Here is a 15,752-nt window from a genome sequence, read left to right on the forward strand (position 1 = left end):
CTCTCCTCAGAGGGCCAGGCCTTGGCTTGTGTTGGGGGGAGGGGAAGAAGGGGATGTGGAGACTGAAGCAAAGATCCAAGTCTGGGCTGGAGTAACCGAGCTTCCCAACATAGAGTAACTGAGGGCTGAAGCAGGACTGGGTCCAACCGACCTCTGCTCCCTCCACCCTCTGTATCAGGCCCTTTAGCCACCAGAGGAAAATCATGAATGAAATCCATGGCTTTGGGAACACAAAAAGTCAGAGGGATTTTATTTAAATAGACTTTAATTAGAAGTAAACTGGAGACTTTTGTGTGCAAATGTATTTTGGTTTTTAATTTAAAGCCATCACCCCATCAACTCTGGTGTGTGCACGTAGTGTTTCTGTAGGTCAGTGTCCTCTGTGTGGGTATGTCTGTGTGAGAATCCATCTATTTATATAGTAGGCCTTTATGGCCTCTTCCTTTCAGCCTCTGTGTCTCCTGTTCTGACAAGGTGTGGTCTTTATTATTCATTCCCATTATTCATTCTTCTTAAAGAATCCTGAATCCGCATCAGTCACCTTACTTTTTCCAGGCTCCCTAAACCACGACGCCTGGGAGTGTGTGCAGGTGAGGCTGGGGTAGCTCCTGAGGTATCATAGGCCACCGCAGCCCGTTCGGGGCAAAGCCTCAGCTTTCCGAGCCCAGCGGGTAGGAGAAACGGCTCTCGCAGCAGCCCCGGAAGCGCAGGAACACAAACAGCACGACCCCCAGCAGCAGGAGGGCGCCCAGGGCCCCGAAAAGGATCCCGAAGAAGGCGTCGAGTTTCAAACTCAGGTGCTCACAGTGCTTGCCCCAGGGCATGTAGATGGAGAAGGGCTCACAGCTGGGGACACAGAGAGGGGACACGGTCAGCGGGTGGCTCGGCCTCCCCATCCCTCCTCTCTGTCGGGCCAGAGGAGGTTTTCCACCATAGGCTCGGCTCCCCTCTAGGGAAGGGGCGGAGTCAGCCCTGACTTGGAGCTGAGGGGAGGCCACTGGGCTACCAAGGAGGGCGGGGGATGGGGGAGGGGGTGGTGAATTCATCTAAGGTCGCCTCCACAGGGACTTCGGGGAGGGGGCGGGGCTGGCCGCAGGTGAGCATGCGCAGTCACAAACCCTGCCTGCCCCCGGAGAGCTGGGGTCCGGTGCTAGGCTCCACCCGCCCCCTCCTTGGACTCAGGAGCGGAGAGGGCTGGGCCCATCTGCAACTGCAGTGGGAACAAGCGTAGACGGAGGGCACTGATGTGACAAGAGGGCCCAGGTGGCGCTGCCCCTCTCCATGGCAGGCCTGCGACCTAGTGCACTCCCCTCACGGAAGCCCCTCAGACTGCTGATGAACCGGTGGGACAGAGGGCCCCAGTTTGAGAGGGCCTCCCCTGTTACTCTTAAGGAGGGCAGGGCCGGGCCTAGACAAAAGACAATGGGCTCCTTTTCCACAATGAGGCAGCAGACTGTCCACCCAAGAAGCAAAATCAGGTGGGAGACTCTGGCTTTGGAACCCCGATCCTGTTACTTAACTTGCTGGGTACCTTAGGCAGATTCCGTATCGTCTCTAAGCTGCAGTTTTCTCATCTTTAAAGTGGTCATAATATCTACCCAGTAGCTGGTTTGAGTTGCATAGGTAATATAGCAACTTTTTCATCCGCACAATTTAGGCATGCACACATCTTCTTTTCCATTGTCCCTTTTCCCTCTGATCTCCTTTCTCTTAATGACAAACGGAGCCATCCTAAATTTTCAGACACCACGAGGTACCATGGCATTTCTGGACCCCTTGCAGCTTGGATTCCCAGCACTGCCCTCCTCCTCCTGCCCCCAGCCCCGCCCACCTGCAGCGAGGCCCATCGGGCAGGTGCTGGCACTGGCCTCCGTGCTCACAGTAGCCCTCACTGCAGGGGGACACGCAGGTGAAGCCGCTCTGGGGGTGGAAGACCAGATGGTAGCCCTTGTATCCGCTGCATTGGAGGTAAGTTTCCAGCGTGCTCACATTCACTGTCAGGTAGGATAAAAGTGAATATAGAAAGCAACCGATTAACACCAGATCTATACCTTTTGGATCAAGAATTCCATTTTCAGGCATTTATCCTGAGAAATAATTGGAAACACACATGAAAACTACATATGTTCATGGAAGACCAGAGCAGCATGGTTAATAAGAGCAATAATGTTCAACAGGAGTGGTTTTGTTAAATATTGTGCAACTGATAAGCACCACGGTATGAAAAATGCATTGATTAAGAGCATATGCTTTGAAATCAGCCAGACCTGAGTTGAAATTCAAACTCTACTACTAACTGGTTGTGTGGTTTAGGGGAAATTTCTTAACTCTTTCAGCCTCAGTTTCCTTATTTTTAAAAGGAAACTACCTTGCTGTAAATTTTAAATGAGATAATATATGCAGAGTATTCAGTACAGTGCCTGGCACAGGAAGCCCTCATTAAATGGTCACTATTAGTATAACATTCTTTTTAAAATCTATTATAGCACACTATATTAAGACATATTGTAAACTAGTATATGAAATTGGAATGTCCAAACAATATACAAGATAATATGTTCACAACTATTTCAGTAATGAGGAGGTTAACAAACATTAGGCATGATTTGATCCCTTTATTGTAAACAAATTTATATGTGTGAAGGTTCCTATGCATAAAAGAAAATTCAGAAAAATAGGTGCAAAATGGATTTGTCTCTGGGGACAGGGATTACAAGTGATTCTTTTTTCTTTTTGTTAATTTGTGTTTCCTAAAGTTTCTACAATAAACACATTGTACTTGTATAATAAAAATTGCGGGATGTTTGTTTGTTTGTTTTCTCTAACAAAAGGCACAATCAGGTCTGGGGTGTCCTCTTAACCCCAACCCTACCCCCCATACGCATAGTAGTTTGGAGAATTTCACATCGTTGCCCCTGGGACGGAGGAGGCTTAGCCTAGATTCTAAAAGAAGCTCTGGCTTGGTCCTGGACCCAAGTAACGCAGCAGCTTCTGTCGGGTTTGACATACTCACTGCCCTGTTCTCTGCCTGACTCACAAAATACGGTCCTTTCCTTCCCTGGCAAGCTTGCCAACCTATTTCATTCCTGTTCTGGGATAGTTAGGGGCTGTCAGAATTGAAAGGGATCTCAGAAATCCCATCTCATTTTCCAGATGGGAGTGTGGAGGCCTAGATTGGGGATGGCTTTTGCATGGGGTCACACTCTTTCAGGGAGGGGATATATCTGCCCCTGGGCCAGGTCTCCAGCCTTCTACTGAATATCTCCAGCTGGAGGGCAAAGGCAAAAAGAATGTCCTTGTCTATGTTTATAAAGTACAATGGTCTTTTAACCAAATCATTAACAATTTTGTGGAAAGAAAACTGTTAGCAGTGACGGTCAGGAAAGCAGCAGTTGGAGTAATTGCTCTGTGAAACTGTACACGTGGGGATTCATCAAGCAGTATTTTGTGCGCCTGTTCTTGAATTTAGAAGGCTGGTGGGTAAAATGTTCACAATTTCTCTCAAAAATTACAAACAAAAAAAACTAAATTAACTTAATTTTTGTCTGTGGCTTGCTGTAGAACACATTTCAGCCATGGATTTGTGTGGGCTGCAGATCTGTGACAGGGTCCCTCTGCTTACCTCCCCCCTCAGCTATCCCAGTAGCTGTCCCCAAGACAGTGACTCACGAGCCATAATACTGTGCACGTCCCTCCTGTAGATGGGGTGGAAGGTCACGTTGTTCCTGGGCCCCGCACTTCTCTTCCACCTACTCCACGGAGTTAAGAACGCCTCCACCACTGCATCTAGCAGCTGGGTATTCAGGAAGTTGATGACAGGGCCCCCAGGGCGGTACTGGAACTCCGAGATGATGCTCCAGCGGTGAAGGGAGCTTCCTGAGGCCTGTGCTATTGGGGGCCCACTGTATGGGAGGGGCACAGTGAGGGGCCAAGGGGTGAGGAGTTTGGGGGAGGACCCGGTGACCAGGTAGGGACAGTCCCACTTACATTCGATCCACTCGTCTGTTCCAGAGAAAGGCCCGCACATCCAGGTTTCTCAGTCTATAGGCCACCTAAGGCAGAGGATGGGAGTTGGGGTGGGAGGGTGGAAGTGAGAGTGAGGCCCAATCCAGAGAGGAGACCCTTCCCACTTTAATGCACATATTCATCCCTTTCTGTTTCCTTCTTCCCTTTTTAATTTTTTTCTGGCCACACCCTACAGCTTGTGGGATCTCAGTTCCCTGACCAGGGATTGAACCCGGGCCACAGCAGTGGAAGCCTGGAATCCTAACCACTAGGCCACCAGGGAACTCCCTGTTTCCTTCTTTGAAGATGAGGACCCAAGACACCAGAATGTTTCTTATGCATTTCTGCATCCCCACACCCCAGCCTAGCCTGGTGACCGGCACAGGTCCCTGCTTAATAGAAGTTTGTTGGTGAGTGAAGGACTTTACGTATCCTCACCCCCACTTCCTATCACAAGGGGAGAATCTGAAATGAATGACCTCTACCTTGCCTCTGATCCCCGATTTACCCACTCATTCTCTCCCCACGTGTATATTGAACAGAGATTATATTTAGCCAGTCCTAGGGGATGGTCAAGTGTGAGGGATGTCAGTGTGTCTTAGGAACAGTCCATTCTCAAAGACCCACAGTCTGGCGCAGTGGACAAATGTGAACAGATTTTACCGTACAGAGTGTGGAGTGCTGTAGTAGTGGTAGTAGCAACAGTAGTAATAATAATTTGGATAATTTTTTTTAATACCTTGTGTTTTAGGCACCGTGCTGAGTGCCTTACCTACATTATCATTTAAACCTTGACACAAACCACTGACATAAGTACTGTTATTACTTTTATTTTTACAGATGGGAGTTCAAATAATTTGTCTAATTATTACACCTGCTCTAGTGAGTGGTAGTGTCAGGATGTGAACCTGGGTAGGATTCCTGAGCCTCAATAGCTCAACTACTGTGCCACTTTGCCTGTGATTGGGGAATGGACAAGGGCATGGGAGCCAAGAAGAGGGAGGCCCAGTTTCCTCGGCGAAGTCAGGGAAGGCTTCCTGGAGGTGAAATGCCCTCTTGTGTTTCCCCCATATAATATCCAAGGGCAGGTCTTGAGGGATGCTCGGAAGGAAAGGCTGCGTTGACTCGGCCACCCTGGACTCTATTCATTGCGAGTTGGTCATTCTAACCCCCTTGGAGGTCTCTGTCCTAGGCCTTCCTGCTTTCCTCACCCTCAGCCTTCCCTGGGGCAGGAGGCTCCAGCCTCCTCTGGCAGTTGAATCTAGACGGATTATGAGAGGCAGAATGCACAAGCCATGGCTAAGACCCCACCCTGAACCTGCCAAGACCCGTCCCCCACCCAGAGCTGGCCTGCAGCACTGACCGAGGCATTGACATCTGCTTGGGAGGCACCTTCGTCTTCCATGAGTGAGAGATGGATGATCCTTAAGGGAAGCTCTGGAGACGGGAGAAGGAGGTTCATAATCACCTCACAGGTTTACCAGAAGGATCAGCAGAAGTGGCCAAGTCTGCTGACCCTCACACAAATGCATGTTGGACTATGGTCAAGGCTTCCCTGACTCTCGTCTTGCTGAGCTGTGAGGTCACCTTCAGTCTTTCCTCAGCAGACTGCTCAGGCCCGTGGTTCATGCTGTGACAGCTGCCCCCCACTCGCTCCCATAGCCTACAACTTACCACCACCTGAGGGAAATTTGGAGTTGTGTCCTGTGAGTTTGAGGGACTTAGCCTGGCCCCCAGAGTCCCATATCGTCCCCCAAGGAGAGAGAAGTGGGGATGGTGGAGTATCTGGTCGTACCTAGATGGACGGTTGGAGTGAAATTGTTCCCAGCCAGGAAGCAGCGGGTGTCGGTGAAGGCTGGGGGGCAGGTGCAGGCAGGCTGGCAGGCCAGAGCCTGGGAGAGGTAGCAGTGGCCGTTGTTGTAGCAGTAATCCTCAGGGCAGGACTTGTTCTGACAGAGGAAGGGGTTCTCCAGAGCTGTAGGGGGAGCAGAGAGGTCAGCAACACCTCTCTCAGCAGCAAGGGGCAGCCCCCGGCCCAGGGAAAGCTGCTCCCAGGACAGGCTTGATTTCTTTCCCGCAAAGCCCACTTAAACTGCATTCTGCTTGTGGGCCACTCTGAACCCCGAACTATCCTTCTTCCTTTTCCAGACATTTCTTTGCCGGGCGACCCTTCTTCCCCTGCCAGGTAAGGGTTCTCCCAATTCTGTTGAGGGAATGGAGTGTTTATCAGACCCTTCCCATCAGGAAAGGACTCTCTTTCAGGAAAGCCCACCGACCTGTTTTCTTCACTTCCATCCCCTTTTCTGCCTTTATAAGGCTGTGGTTCTACCTCTCTGGTCTCTGCTCAGAAGATGCAGTGGTCTCTAGACTTCACTGGGGCGCTTCAGGGGGCTTAGTGGAGGCCTCACCGTGATGCCCTCATGACTCTGATGGCTCAAAGGTCAAGCAACAGATGGTGGAAGGAGGACTCAAAGGGAAGACGAGGCACCCCTGCCACCAGATGCCCATGGCAGCACCCCCGCCCCCCATCCCCCCCCTGACTAGGGAAATGCAGAGACCCTGGGCCTTGCATCTCTGAAAGCCCCCGGAGCCTGAGGGCCCCACCCCAGCCTACTTCTGGCTCCCTGGCTGCTGCTAAAAGTTCCCTCCCCTCTCCAGGCCATCTTCAGTCTTTTGCCCGGGGTTTCCCCCAACAGTGCCTCAGGGCTTCTCAGCTCTGGCCCCTCCTCCATGCCTGTACAATCTCTTCTCCTTCGGCCTCACACCCTGCCATACCCACCTTACCTCCTTACCATACCCACCTGTATTGAACATTCTAAAGACTTGCTGGAAAGGGGGGAGAAATGGTTCGCCCAGTTGTCTTAGGCCCTCGAGATGTCACCTGTCCCCAGAACCTCCTCCTGCCGAGGCCCTGTCCCCAGCTCACGTGCACAGTGACGTCCATCCCCAGTCAGGTGCGGGGGGCAGGCCTCACAGCCCTTCCCGGAAATGCACTTCACACTCGGGAAGCACTGCTCTTCACAGGGGTCCTTGGTGCGGTTGCAGTAGCGGCCTGTGGTGTTCCCGTCACACTTGCAGTCGGCCACCTGGAATAGGTTGCTGATCACTGGGCGGCCAGGAGGCTGAACCATGAAGGGTTTCTGGGGTGTTGCTATACCAACCCCTCAGGTCTGAGAACCTATGGACCCTGAGTCCTTGTCTTAATTCTGCCAGTATCCACTGAGCAGCTTCTTGAACAGGCCCTGGGCCTGCACGTCCCTGTCAAAGGCAGACTGTCCTCCAGGCCACGTGGCCTCCCTGGGCCATCCTTTTCCTGAGCCCTCTGCCTGGCCTCTGCCCCGGGATCCCAGCCTCTTCCCTCTTACAGCAAATCTCCTTGCCTGAAACCCTTCCTAGACAGGGGCTAAATAAATAAATATTCTACTATCCCTGGAAAACTGGATCCTACGTAAGCTGCAGTTTCCTGCTCTCTCTTCCCTTGCTGACTCCCAGGCAAGAAGGAGGCTCGTTGCTGAGCACAGTGAGAGCTCGCAACAACCAGAACAAGGGCACAGGGAGGGGAATCGTCCAGATCCTCATCAAGTTCCTCATCTCTCTTTTCTATCTTGCCTACTGAGATGACGCTGGAAAGCTCCCCGAAGTGGAACCCTTTAACACTGGATATCTTGGGATATCTAAAATAATATATTGATTTTAATCCCTTTTTCCCCTACTCTGTATTTTTTTCCTTTTCTGCCTCCTGGACTCCTCCACCTCTCTCCCTTTCAAGTAGGAATTCTCTGCTCATGCTTCAGGAGAAGGGTGTGTGTGTGTGTGTGTGTGTGTGTGTGTGTGTGTGTAAGAGGTGAAGGAGGTAGTGGGGTATTGCCAGCCGAACACTTTCCTTTCTGACTCCTCCCAAAAAGTTAAAAAAAAAGCAGATGGGGCCAGATTCATGGACTTAGGCCAAGTATCTTGGCTAGAAACTTGAATGGAGAAGGATTTTCTTCAAACTGCCAAAGAGATGTTTCTTTTAGTTGGAGGAAGAGAGTAAAAGGGGAAAAAAAAAGGTTTTGGGGGGACCAAGATCAGAGGGATCTGTACTGCTCTTCCCAACACCATGAAGATGAAGCCCCAGAGAAATGGCTACGCAGTGCTTCTAGGCAGATGGGACCCTAAGCCACTCTGCCCAAGCCACAGGGTTTCCTGTGTCTGAGCAACGCACAGAAGCCACAGAACACTCCCCTATGTCTGAAGGGAGGGTGCCTGGAGCTGTGATCCACGTAGACTCAGGCCCAGGGACCACATGGGCACCTTCCTACCCACATCTTACTGTCTTACTTCACTGTCTTACTCCAGAACCATGGAGCTGGCAACCACTGGGCAACTCTAAGAAAGACTGAGGTGGAAGTTTCCTGCCAGCCTGGCTAAATGGGAGCTGGGAGATAAAAATTCAGTTGAGCTATAAGCAGGAAAGAAAGTTCTATTTCTTACACTTGTAAGTTTGTGGCCCGAGATTGTTGTCTGCTCTACTCACCTACCACAGCTCCACCCGCCTCCCATCACACACATTAGCACAGAGGAGCTGAAGGACGACATCCTTTCAGTTCCCACTTCCTTTCCCTCAACTTGGAACCCCGCCCCCCCCACCGCCAACCCTCTTCGCCACTCACCTCCAGGGAGGAATCACCCACCCAGCTGGTCTGGTTGTATAAACACTGGCTCTCTGCCTCGCACGCACAGACCACTGTCCTTGGCTTGAGTACAGATGACAAGTTGTCCTTGGCACTTCTTGCTAGAATCTCCAGAGTAAGTGGTTCCAGCAACTTTGGTGTCCATAGCAATGTCCCATTCTCTGCCCCAGGGAAGACGAGACTGTTGAGAGCTGGAGGCCTCAACTGCTCTGCTCTCCGCCACCCCAAGAGCTGATGCTGGACATCCCCCCCACCCCCGCCAGAACACCCCTCCAATTTTTTCCGGCATTTCCTTGAGCAAGGCTGCTTTCCTGGAGTAATCCTGATCACGCTCCGAGCTGGAGGTGGCACAGCCCAACTCAGCGATTGTAGGGTGGAACCTCACAGAGGGGGAGGCAGCTGCTCCCCCTGAAGAGACCCCAAAAGGCAACGCTGCCTAGGCCTGCACCAGGATGGGACATCCAGGGGCGATGGAGGACCAAGGCCAGGATCCTCCCAACACTTCCCCAGGCTACGCTGCAGGCCAAACTGACTTCAGCTTCATGGCATCCTCATCCCTCGCCCTGATTTCTCACCCACTGCTCTCATTGCCTGGACCTTTGACCAGCCACCTTCACACACCAGACTACAGTGAAACACTGCTACCTATCAATAAAGACTCTTCTGATCCAACCTGTCTTATGTTTTTCAAGAAAATAGGAACGTCTCCTTAAAACAGTAGATTGAGAAGAGCTGATAGGAGGGAACAAACAAGCATAACTTCCAGGCCAACACTCTTCAGGATAGGAGCCCCATGGAGGAGAAAATCTCCTGATACTATTCATTTGGCACCTGAGGGGATGCTATATGGAGCGACAGGGTACAGCCAAAGCAGTCCCTTCTTATGCACAGAGAAAGAAAATGAGTCAGAGAGGTGCTCAGAGCTCAGAATAAGGTCCCTAAGGGCTTTGGTTTTAGCAAACAACAGTCACCAGCTTAATTAGTGCTGGCAACAGAAGGCAAGCTACATCCTGTGGTCTTTGACTCTTTTTTTTTTTTTTTTTTGCCATGCCTCGTGGTTTGTGGGATCTTAGTTCCCAAACCGGGGATTGAGCCCGGGCCCACGGCAGCGAAAGTGCTGAGTCTTAAGGACTGGACTGCCAGGGAATTCCCTGGGCTTTGACTCTTAACCCAGATCATGGTTACAGGCCTGAAACCAGGTCTTCACACCATTACTGGGAGGGAAAGATGGAGCTTTGCTTGGTCCCAGCGCAGAAAAGCAGATAAAGAGAGGCAAAGTGAAGTAAACTTGGTTGACAAACATAAAAATAGTGAGAAAGGTACCAAATGAAGTTATTTGCTTTTCTTTAAATCTCGTTCCATATGATATCCTTCTTTTAATAGATATGAAAATGTTTGAAATTAGTATTTGTTAATTGTTATGTTTATTCTAATAATCTGTTGATTGCGTAAGGATGATTGCATATTATAAGACTGAGATGAAATGATCTTTGAATCAGTTGTACATGCCCAGAGGCAGTCTAGCTAGCCAGCCAAATCTCCAGAAGCCCATCACTACTATTCACCAGGGGCACCTGTTTGAATTACAGGGATTATTCCCAAGAAATTTTGGTCCTGGATATTCCAATGGAAAAGTGACATGAAACTGCACAGGGTATAATAATGCAAAATTACCCAAAGCTTGACTGTGACCTCATCTGCTACAGCCGCAGCCAAGGATTCTTACCAAAGAGCTTGAAGTCAGTGTAGTTGTTTCTGAGAGTGAATGTGACGTCCTTAGTGCTGCTGGTGTAATTAGCCACCTTGGCCTGTCCCATGTAGGCTTCCATCACATCAGGACCCTCAATAGACGGGGGGTACTGATCTGAGACACAAAGAAGGAATGCGAGATGTGAGGCAAGATACTCTCTTGCCTTCTGGGCCTCCTGTTTCTTCAGTCCTCTCTCTTGTGTGAGGCATTGCCCGGGCTGTGACCTACCTCCAGAAGCAGGAATTATTCTGTGTACCTGCTCTCAGACACATGCAGAGAAGGTTGTGGTTGTACTGCCCACACACCCAAATCTTTATTCTCTCTTTTATCTTCTCCTCAAACAGGATTCAAGTTCTTTCCTGATCAGAATGCTACTCTGGGCATGGTATGAAGTGAATCAGAGGTCAGCATTGCTCAGACCGTTGTGGAGTTTTACCTTTGGAAGAGGGCTGTAGACCATGAGGGTAACATCTGATGGGCTTTGCATTTGTCAGGAAATGGAGAGGGAGTAAAACCTTTGCACTGGTCTCTGTGTTTTGGAGCCCTGCTATTTCCATCAATTGTTTATTCATTCATTCATTCAGTCAGTCATAAGAAATATTTACTGAGTATCTACTCTATGGCTGGAACTGTTCTAGGTAGTAAGGATGAAGCAATGAACAAATAATAAAAAAGATACCTATGAAAATTAGAAAATATGTTAGATAGTTATAGATACAAAGGAGAAAAAATAAAGCAGGGAAGGCAAATAGGAAGTGGGGGTGAATGTGAAATTTTAGGCAGGCTAGCCAAGAAAGGCACTGCTGAGAAGGTGACATTTGAATAGAGATTGGAAGGAGGTGAGGGACGAGCCTGTGGCTCTCTGGGGGAAGGGCATTCCAGGCAAAGAGAATAGCGCGTGCGGTGTCTCGGAGTCGGGTGTGAGCCTGGCATGTGTGAAGAACACAAAGAAGCCAGTGGGGCTGGAGTGGAATGAGTGAGGTGGGAAGTCCTAGGAGAAGAGTTTGGAGAGGCAAGGGGGCCAGACTGGATAGGGCTTTGAAGGTTATCATAAGGACAGGGCTGGGGGATCATGGGACGGTTTGAGCAGAGGAATAACATGAGCAAAAGAGTCTGTTAAGTTTTAAAAATGTGTAGCTTAAAGGAGTGTCATGGAAGGGGGTCACCTCATCTGCCCCCTAACTCTGCACATGCCTCCCTGGGCCTCATAGCACTTACTCAGGGTGGTGTTCATCAGCTGGTATCTTCTAGAGAGCATCTCAGTGTACAGTCCAAGGCTTTTGTTTCCTGTGGCCAGGGCATCGTAGATGCAGTGTGTATCTCCATTACACTGGGAGGTCAAATTTTCATTCAAAGATTTGTTTCCCGACAGTTGTGAAAAGAAGACAGGGGTGAAGTTGGACGGCAAATGGTCGTCCCTCTTGCCCAAAAGGCTTGTTCCATTGATTTCCCCTAAAACACACAAGGTGCGATGGTGGTGGCACCAGGGTGGGACTCCAGCTATATTTCTGCTGTGTCCACCCCTTACCCTTACTTTATATGGTTTGGGTGGGGGAGGGGTATGTGGAAGGACAGAGCGACTTCCAGCTTCTGATTCTGGAAATCCCCGCTCTCGTGAGTGAGGGCCACCCAGCTTCCTTGTCCTCTCTTCCAGGTAGAGAGACGCAGGTGGGACGGAAGTGGAGGGGACAAATCTGAGGTGGCACCAGCATCCTCAGGTCTCTTCCTTCCTACTCCCCTCTCATAGAGGACAGAGGTCTGGTCCCCACAGGCCTGAGGGAGACAGTGCGGCAGCTTCCTTCATCCTGGCCCTACCCCATCTGCCTGGGGACCCTGAGCCTCAGACTCACAGGTCATTCCATAGTGAAAAAGCATCTCCTCGGTGCTCCCTGGGGGAAGGGTGGAGCCATTGGGCATCCTGAAGTCGTCATCTGGGTTGCCGTTCCAGAAGCCTGAGGGACAGAGCAGGGGTCAGCCACCCTGGGACTGTGGCCCTCCCTTCCCTGGGGAGCATCCAACAGGTCACATGGAGATGTGGGGAGTAGGGGGCCTGCGAAGCCTCTTTCAGTGGCATCTGTTGTCGGTTCAGTCCTCCAGGAGGCCAGGAGAGGACTATAGCCTCAGAGCCTGCCCCTCTGCTTCAGGGAAGAAGGAAGTGAAGGAGGAAGTGGGGAAAGAAGGGAGGGAATGTGGGGGATGGGGAGGGTGGGAAGGTGTGAAGCCAGAGGGAGGGAGGGAGGGAGGCAGGGAGGGGAAGGGTGGCTGCTGGCCCCATGCTCCCCAGAGCCCATCCTCGATGCCCCCTGCCCCCCCGCTGCCCTGGACCCAGAGCTTCAGGAGGACGGGAAGTGAGCCTCAGAGGCAGCTGAAGAGCTACGTCCCTCCTCCTTCCCTGCTGCTCTGTACCCTCAGGCTCTGTTCCAAGGAGGCTGAGAAAGGAAATTCCACCTGTGATGTCCACAGGCCCACTGGAGGTGGAGCTGCTTACGGGCTGGGGGGTCTGAGCTCCCACAGCAGAGGCAGGCTCCTGCCTGTTCCTTACCCATGAGGCCCTCTGTGTGGTTCTGATACTCCTCCGGGAGGCTGCAGGACGCGTGGAGGATGTTGGAGATAGCGATCACGGAGATGGTCACTGCCCCATCAAAGCTGGCTGATACCGTGGAGCCACTGCGGGTCATTACAACTCCAGAGGTGTTGAACATCTCCTGGCCTGGAATGTTGGGAGACAAATGAGGAAAGAGCCAGCGTTGGAACCCTGGAGGCCCAAGACTTGGCAGTAGTGAGGTTTCAAGATGCAGCGAGGAGACTAAGAGCAGCTGGGAGATGCCCTGCAGGGTCCTACTCCAGTGGCCCCAAACCACACTCACAGGACACCTTCACGGCCCACCCCACACCCTTCTCCCTGGGGACTGAGGACGGGCTGTTGTAGAGAGGCTGTCATGGCCTCAGGGGAAGGAGAAAAGTGAGGAGGGAAAGTTTAAGGCCCAGCTCTGGTGAAGGAACTGCTCAGGCACAGCTGCTGGAGGGACAGCAGGGGTGGTGACCACGCTGCTCTTCCCCAACGCCACTGCCTCTCCGCCCCAGCTCCCTTCTCCCTGGTGCTGGGCACCCTGCTGATCCTGACCCAGGGTAGCAGGAGAGGGCAGCTGACGGCTGTCCCCAGCCTACCTTTTGCACCTTCACGGTTAGTGTCAAATGTTACAGTCTGGTTGTTGAGCCGAACGTGGATTGTGTCACTGGGCTCAAGGAGCCATTGAACCTGGAAGGGAATTGGCAGAGGCCTAAGACCGACCTGCAGGTGGGCCCAGAAACTGAGGAAGGAGGCTGCGCAGAGCTCAGAGCCTGGGGCTTGGATGAAGGTGAAGGTGATGGGGAGTGTGACCATGAGGTGATGCTAGCTACCATGTGTGAGGCGCTTGGCATGGGCCAGGCTCTGAGCGAGGCACGTTTCATAGATTAGCTTTTAAATCTCACAGCGGCCCTGTGAGGTAGGTAATATTATCATCCCCATTTTACTCTAAGGAAAAAGAGGCACTGGAAGTTAAGTTGTTCCTTCAATCTCACAGCCAGGACCCTAATCCCGTGTCTCCCGGGTTGACTCTTTTTTAAATTATTTATTTATTCTTATTGAAGTATAGTTGATTTACAATATCATGTTAGTTTCAGGTGTACAACACAGCAATTCAGACATATATGTATATGAAGAATATATATATATATATAATTCTTCAGATTCTCTTCCCTTGTAGGTTATTACAAAATATTCGGTATAGTTCCCTGGGCTATATAGTAGGTCCTTGTTGTGTGTACAGTAGTGTGTATGTGTGTTAATCCCAAACTCCTAATCTGAACCACTGCGCTGGCAGGATGCGTCCTCCCTCCCTCCTGCTCCCTTCCCTTCTTCCTTCTCTTTCTCCTCCGGGGCCTCAGTCTCCAGCTGAAGGTTCCTGAGCTAAAGGCTCCCTGCGAGGGGAGGACCCCGGCCCCACTCACCGTGATGGGGTCCAGGCTGCTGGAGCTGTATTCAGCGGCGAAGGCAATGAAGTTGGTGGCCTGGGCCGAGCTGGTCTGGGCAGTGCGGCCCTGCAGCAGGAAGGAGGAGTTTCTATCCTGGGTCCGGACCAGCAGGAAGTCTCCCAGCCCATTGAAGGTGTAATTGGCACCATCCAAGGTGGTGATGTGGGGGTCCCCAAACATCCAGGCTGGAACAAATGAGGTACCAGGTTGGCAGGGCAGACCAGGGAAAGACCTGGGAGGCTTCAGCCTGGAGAGGTGCTCATGGAGCATTTAACCCTCCCCGAAAGCCCTCTTGTGCTTGTGTGCCCACTCATGTCCTCTCATTACCTCCCCACCTACCACACCTCTCCCTCCGCAGGGCCGTGTGTGAAGTCCCTCCTCTGCCACACTCCGCACACACCTCCACCTTCCCTTGTGGTCACAGCGCTGCCCCAGGAAGCTTCTGCCGCCCTGGTCCAGACCCCGAGAGGCTACCCCTCCCCAGATCTTCCACTTCAGCCCTGCCCCAGGGCTGGGCTCCGGCAGCCTCACCTGGCCTCGGGGGCTGGTACCCAGCGCAGCTGACGCGGGGCCTCCTGAGCTGGTACAGGGCGCAGAAGGAGGGCTTATCGTTGAAACGGCAACACCAATTCTGCGGCTCCAGTTCTTGGTCTGTGGGGAAGAGCAGCGGGTTGGGGGAGATGAGGGACCTGCAGGACCCAGCTGGCAGGTTTGGGCAGGATGATGTGGGCGGCAAGGGCATGGTTGGCAAATCAGGCCCACATGAGTTCAGATCCCACCCTGCTTAATGACCTTAGGCCATTGACCAGTTACTATGTCCCTTGTGGGCTTGTCAGAGCCACGTGGAGCAAAGCCTCTGGTGGGCAGGCACAGGGTCCTTCCTTTCTTGGAGTGGGGGGTGCTGAGTCCCACCGCTTTCCAAGCGCTGGGAGTGGGAGGCCGTGGCTGGTCGTCTGGGGACTAAGGAGGCTGCTGAGATTGCAGGGAGGAGGTGGGGAGCACATGCTTACCCTGGGCCCCCAACCCTGTCCTCTCTAGCTCCTTTGGAAGGTCTCTGCGGGAAACGACCCCATGGCTTCCCCCAGACAGCCTGCTAATCTGGGTCAGACCAGGCCCCCCCCCCTTCCCTAGAAAGATGCCCCTACTCTGGGCTGGGTTATGGGCCAAGTGGAGATGAGGCAAGAGGAACTCAGTCAGAAACCCCTAGGACTCCAGCTGGGAGGGGTGTCGGAAACTCCCTAATCTTACAAGATCAGGAAATTGAGGGGAAGCAGCTGGGAGGAAATGGGGAAAAGAGGCTTCATTCT

The 15,752-nt window shown here is 51.9% G+C and overlaps 1 protein-coding gene across 1 annotated transcript in view; it reads right to left on the reverse strand.

Annotated features, from left to right (window-relative positions):
- Nucleotides 1-650: 650 nt before the first annotated feature.
- MUC4 (mucin 4, cell surface associated) overlaps nt 651-15,752 on the reverse strand; it is a gene marked incomplete at both ends in the record, with an annotated part of 46,811 nt that continues 31,709 nt past the window's right edge. Inside the window, 15 exon segments of the mRNA XM_082839257.1 lie at nt 651-846; nt 1,832-1,994; nt 3,670-3,902; nt 3,988-4,052; nt 5,369-5,442; nt 5,801-5,980; nt 6,932-7,091; nt 8,658-8,839; nt 10,405-10,542; nt 11,647-11,880; nt 12,279-12,380; nt 12,971-13,138; nt 13,597-13,687; nt 14,422-14,630; nt 14,977-15,096. Of these exon segments, the coding sequence (XP_082695383.1) occupies nt 651-846; nt 1,832-1,994; nt 3,670-3,902; nt 3,988-4,052; nt 5,369-5,442; nt 5,801-5,980; nt 6,932-7,091; nt 8,658-8,839; nt 10,405-10,542; nt 11,647-11,880; nt 12,279-12,380; nt 12,971-13,138; nt 13,597-13,687; nt 14,422-14,630; nt 14,977-15,096 (2,315 nt within the window).

This window comes from Leucopleurus acutus, assembly GCF_964270905.1.
Source record: "Leucopleurus acutus genome assembly, chromosome: 5".
NCBI lineage: Eukaryota > Metazoa > Chordata > Mammalia > Artiodactyla > Delphinidae > Leucopleurus > Leucopleurus acutus.